At 40.6% G+C, this 6216-nt stretch overlaps 1 protein-coding gene across 1 annotated transcript in view; it reads left to right on the forward strand.

Annotated features, from left to right (window-relative positions):
- ARHGAP6 (Rho GTPase activating protein 6) overlaps positions 1–5722 on the forward strand; it is a 64442-nt gene extending 58720 nt beyond the window's left edge. Inside the window, exons 10-12 of the mRNA XM_080612753.1 lie at positions 2201–2460; positions 3987–4067; positions 4795–5722. Of these exons, the coding sequence (XP_080468879.1) occupies positions 2201–2460; positions 3987–4067; positions 4795–5501 (1048 nt within the window). The 3' untranslated portion in view covers positions 5502–5722. The remainder of the gene's footprint in view (positions 1–2200; positions 2461–3986; positions 4068–4794) is intronic.
- The last annotated feature ends 494 nt before the right edge of the window (positions 5723–6216 follow it).

The following is a 6216-nucleotide window of genomic DNA, read 5'->3' on the forward strand; positions in this document are numbered from 1 at the left end:
TCCAAAAACTTGACAGTTTCCATTCAGGTAAATTTTTATCAGAAGCTCTGTCTTGAGAAGAGATAGACTATAACAGATCATTCAAGGTAAGACATGAAATCAGTGTTTCACAAATTTCAAGTTTATGTTCCCATATTCTTTCATTTCCATCTCCCTTTCCACTATTCCTTGTGTTACCTTGCCATGACTAGTTGTTGGTACACCTCTTTCTTTCTCCTGTGGAACACAGTTAAGTTTTGGTCCTACAAAGGCTTATGAGCGGTAAGCCTTATTGGTGTCACCGTTAGCGCCAAGCGTGTCTGTATGCTAACAGGGTGAGGTTTAGATGAGATTCAGTCTAGAAAGCTGGAGAGAAAGACAGGCATTTGATGATAGGAAGCCTACCAACATTTCTGCCTTTCTCAAGCCTTTCTGGTTTTTCTAAAATTCCCATCTCATCTTAACTCACACTCACTGCACAAGCTTTTTTGGAACGTAGAAGGGCAGAAAGGAAGGACTAAGGGACAAAAAAGATTTGTTGATGGTATTGTGCATACTTAAAAGACAATAATAATGTGTGTGGCTGTTTAGAGTTTAGTTTACATTGGTCTCAGCTTCAGATGAGAAGCTGGTATGGGAAATTACATAATTGAGTCATGATTTACCCTTTCTTTTTCCTAATGACTCCCCAGCATTACCATACCAACTACACTGGGAATCCTGGGATACTGCTACTTTGCCAAATGGCAGCTTTGGTTTTGAACTGGCCCTCATTAAGGTTCAGGATCAATTCAGTGATGGATTTCTTGCTGAGAGTTACAAAGGAGTAAACTTGGTTAAGTTTGTTCACAAGAGCTTATGACTGCTTTTATACTGTGGGGGGGGAAAAAACCCCAGACCACTGACTAACATAATAATCATGATGTTGAGTGTATATATTTTATGTTTTGGGACATGCAATATGTAAAACAGCCAGGAAAAAAAAAAAAAACAAAACCACAAAAGCTTGAAGGTGGTGCTGAGTTTTATCATTATTTCTGTATTATGTAATAATATTAGTGTGCTGCAGCGAACCTGGTTTATCACTGCGTATTTTCTTTATTTTCTTTCTTCAGTTTTATTTCATTTGTCTGGAAAAGAGGGTTATTGTTCCATAACAAGTAATGAGATTTGGCTGCTCACTCAGTTCAAGCTGTCTTTGGATTTGACTCTGAGAATGGCTGATCACAAGTACACATTTACAAGAATGAGCCTCTGTCGTATCACATTCAGTGATACATTCAGTGAAGTCACTGACGGAAGTGTTTAACTCCAGAAGCAAAAGATAAGCATCTAAGAAACAAAGATCAAGATGCATAGGAACAGAACATGAGTAACAGAAATATAAATCAGGGAAGTCTAATAGGAAAAAGTTGTTTGTTTACAAAGTATTTCTATGTGTTCTGTGGGAGGTTCAGTGATTCACGGACTTCCTCCTATCTGCGTAGTAAACTGTAACAGGTCAGGAAATCTTCCTCAGTGTTCCCAACACATTTCAAAAGTGAGGCTTGTCTCAAGCACAGCCTTGGTTGTACTTTGGTGGTGGGTGTGTGTATTTGCCCTTTTTGCTTAGTCAAAATTAAAAGCAAGCCATGCTATTGGTGATTTAAAGGTGAAAGGGTAAAAGTTTTAGAAGTTATCAACAGAGCCAGTTGTTTGTTGTCCTCATGAGAAGTATGATAGATGCATCTGCTTGTCCCCCATTTACCTTCTGATGTCTCCAGAAGAGCATCCTTTTCACTTCCCGAGAGGCGAGCCAATGTTTTGATATCCCTGACTGTGTAGTACTTCAGAGTGGAAGAAGTGATTTTAGCATCAAACTAATCTTCCCTATCATGCCCTCAGATTTACTGTTGCAAGAAGCTAAATTGTCAAGGTAACATAAGGAATTGATTCACTAATTTCCTGTGGTGAACTGTACAGTTGTGTCGTTTTGGTTTTGTTGGGTTTTTTTTCATGACAGCAACATCTTTTGATTTTTAGTGGCCCCTGCTGGCCACTTCATGGCAAAAGTTTTACTCATGAAAAATTCACATGTGTAGTGCTTCTGAAGTGTTTTAATTTCAGCAGCTGTGATCATACTCATGCATTAGATTTTATTTGTCTGATGTCAAACTGCACCTGTAGCTGTGAGCATAAGGCATTTTTCATTAACAGTAGTTTGTTTATCAAAATTTCTCAGGAGCCCTGAGATGCTGCGGTCGGAAGGTTCCTACTCTACAGGGGGAAGACATTCTTCCACAGACTCCAACAAAGCTTCAAGCGGAGATGTCTCCCCGTACGACAACAACTCCCCGGTACTGTCTGAGCGCCCGCTGATGGCAATGCATGAAGTTGCCCGCAGCCCAGATAAGCTGTACAAGGTACCTGAGCAGTACATGCTGGTTGGACATTTGCAGCCTAAGACAAAGGAGAATTCTTCTGCATCACAGGCCGGAAAAGGTAGAGTACATCCTGCTTGTGTTCCTCCTCCTCAGTGACTGATGGTGGTTTCTGAATTGAAAAGTTTCAATTTTCATCATCAAATACCAGGATTTGAGGAGCAATAGTGTAAATAAACTTATGAAAAATGGCTGACCAGCGTCCCTGTTTTGTGTTGAGCCTGAAGGGTCTGTGCTCAGTCCTCCTCCTTAGCTCTGCCAGCTGTCAGGGATGCTCTTGATATGGCATTTCTCAAAACTTGAACCTATTTAGGAAAATAGAGCTATGTGTCTCTTGCTTTTCAGCCTGTCTGTGACAGCATGGCGAAGACTGATTTCTTAGTCCTGCTCCATAGGACTGTAATACCTGCAAGATTATGGTCCTGACTTTGGAAAAATGTGAGGCTTTAAGATGCAAAGCTACAAATTTTCTACAGTTGAAAAGAATGACCTCAACACCCTCCCACTGGAGAACACAGCTGAGCTGTACAGCTTTACATCTGCCACCAATTACATACCTGGCCGTACCAGTGCAGGGATCTATAATTTCCATAGCTACCTAGGGAGTGCACACCTGAATGATTTCTTCTATAAAGAACTGTGGTTTAAACTGATAGCTCATCAGCACTTCATTTTAAAAATAGTGAAAAAAAACCCCATCCCAACCTTATATTCTTGAAACGCATATTTAGTGAGACAAACTTTAAGAACTTAATGCGTGGGGATGAAGTTAACTGTTTGATGGTATTTTTAAAACCGTTTCATTTCAGAGGTACTGGTTAGGCACTTAATTCCCTTTGAAATTAATAGGATTTAGACTATTATCTCAACTATATGCTTTATAAATGCCAATGGGCATTTAACTTCTGTATTCAGTGTCTAAATCTCTGAATAGGCTTCAAAATTTGGTCAGACTTCTATTATGAACAGGAAATTACATTAAGTTTTATCATACTAAACCATCCTAAACCATCTTATGGACTTTAATATGCATCACAGTGATACTGGACCATGACAAATTATGAAATTCCTTTACTGCCAGGTGGAATCAAAAAAAGACATGAAACAGTTATAATCCAGCTGAGATGTGCGCATTTCATTAGATCCCTATTCTGTGACTTCACTTCTGTATAAGACCTGCAGCATCGCTTGGATTGGTAGAGCATGCCTTACAGTGACCCGAGTCTACCTAAGGGAGCTTTGCCATTTGGTCAACCTTCAGTTGCCCAAATCCTTCCGTTCTTGTGCAAATTCTCCCAACTGACTTCAGTAGTGCAGAGCACTTAAAGGAAATTCCACATTCCCTGCAGACTCAGGTGTTCTACCCATCCAGAGCTTACTGAATCCGTCACAGGATCCGAGCCTGAAACAGCAAGTAACTGTGAACAAATAGGTTTGAGGTGTTCATGTTAGGTGCTAGTAAGTCAGATGCTAGTGTATGTTAACAACTCTGATACCTTACGTAGGGTTTTACCATTCTGTTTGTATGTTTCTAAATAATGGCTTTAAGAGACTCATAATTTTCTTCCTGCTCTTACTGCTATTTAGATGTTTCTGAAGATCATTTTGATATCTGGGGTACCTGGCATTCAACGCTGAAAAGTGGCTGCAAAGATTCAGCAATGACAGGTCAGTTATTTCTCAAGTTTTAAACCCAAATCTAGCAAAGACATAAACAATTCTTTGGTTTTGAGAAATCACAGTGAAAACAGTAGGAAAATTCACATTGTCCAGAGTTGGACTTTTAAAAGAAAAGTGACTAGCCCTAACCATTCTGTGATTCTACGGTTATGCAAATGTGGCAACATTTCAAACTGTCACAATTTAATTTAAAAAAGTAGGTTTAAAATTACTTTTAAAATAGTTTTATATTTTTCTAGGAGTTATTGGAAGGGGATTTGAGGGTGGCTGCTGCAGTGGCACAAGCACAGGCTGTGAGGTTGTCAGTCCTGGGTGCTGACCCTGCCACTGGCCAACATGGTCCTGGCAAGTCCCTGACTCATTCTGCCTTTGTTTTTCTCCCATCTTCATCTACCTCCCAGAGAAACTAGGAGACTAAAACACACCCCTACTTTTCAAGCATTTGAAAGACATTAAGTGCTGCAAGGCTTTATGTCAGTGCAAAGTATTAGTCACTAGGTAATATATTAGGTATGGTTTAGATAGATATAGGGCTGCTGCTCTGTATCCCCAGGGTTGGCCAGTGGTGAGGCTGATACACCTTCAGTCACATAACCTAATGATAAAAGTCCCCATCCCTTTTCTACAGTGTGATGCAGGGCAAAAGCACTAACTTATTAAATGCCACGTAAATGATTACACAGTCTGATATTGTCTTTCTGATTCTGGTCCCCAGGTTCTTATGGAAACATCTATGAAAGCAGCTTGTTGCGACCCGGACAGTGCTCTCTTTCTTATGGGAACCTAGCCGCGTGTTCTCCTCGGTGGCAGGGTAGCTCCTCTGAATTGGACACCAGCAGGCAGGTCATGCGAAGGAGCCAGACAACTGCAGCCATTCCTGAGTGTCAGCTTCATCCCACGGTGTCTCGGGTGTGCAGTAATCCACAAATCGAAGTCGGCAGTAGGAGTTCAGACCTGTCGCATTCGAAGTCGGAACAGCACTTGACTTTAAGCAGCGTGGAGGACCTCACTGAGCGTGACTCAAATGTGGTTTGTTCACAAAGCACAGCCAAGCCCTCCTACAGAAAAGAGCGGCCACCACCCCCTTACCCAGGTGCAGCAAAACCAAGCTCCGTGTTCTCACAGCGATCAAGCGTTTCTTCAACATTGCACAATTTGTGGAGACTTCAACGCCAAGAAAAAAGTTCAGGGACAAGAGCGGCTGGAGGACCACCAGCCAAAGCTCCTGACCAGGTCACCTCCAGGCAGGAGCGGCCGGCCCCACACACCCAAACGGGTCACATCTATTCCACAGCACATCACAGTCAGAACAGTAAAAATGCGTCAGAGGCGGACTGGCACGATTGGCAAAAGGAAAGGTGGCAAATTTGGGAGCTATTATCAGCCGATAACCCTGATGCCCTGCCAGAAACTCTTGTATGATCAGACTCTGCAGAACTGTCCCAGTACCCGGATCCCCCAGTCTCATAGGAAAACAACAGTGACATTGGAAAATGGGGAGGGCTTCTTTGTTTTATACCAACTGAATTGCATATACTTTTTTTAAACTTTGTTCACTTTATTTTCTTAACAGCACTGTCAAGCAGTCCATTTACAAATGCAGTATGTTCCTGTTTTTCAGCAAGCTTTTGAGATAAAACCATGAAAAGATGAAAATTTTAGTCCAATAACTCTGCTGTGTATAAGATAAAACCGTTGCTTTGATGTTGCTAAAATGTATTTATATATCTGCAGTTCTGATGATTGTATATTCTGTAATGGGTATTGTATGATAATCATGTATTATGTTTTCATATACAGATGTCAATCAGTCATGACTGCTTTTTTTAAAAAGTCACTGCACTTACATTACCGTGATATGCATTGGAATTCTATAGAAAGTGCACAAGCTGGTTTCTGTGCTTATATAAAAAAAAACCTGTTAAAGGGAGAAGTTGTCCTCCTTTTCACTGCCTATTGAAAAACACTAAAATAGAGTGGAACATGAAAAGCCATATATTTTATAAGGGTAGTAGTGAGCTTAGAGGGAAAAATACCAAATATTTTTTTTCTTATATTTGCAAACAAAATTAAAATTTGATACAAGATTGTAAAAATGTGTTGGGTTTTTTTATTTTCAGATTCTGATAGGAAGCAG

Source organism: Psittacula echo, assembly GCF_963264785.1.
Source record: "Psittacula echo genome assembly, chromosome: 3".
In the NCBI taxonomy this organism is placed as follows: domain Eukaryota; kingdom Metazoa; phylum Chordata; class Aves; order Psittaciformes; family Psittacidae; genus Psittacula; species Psittacula echo.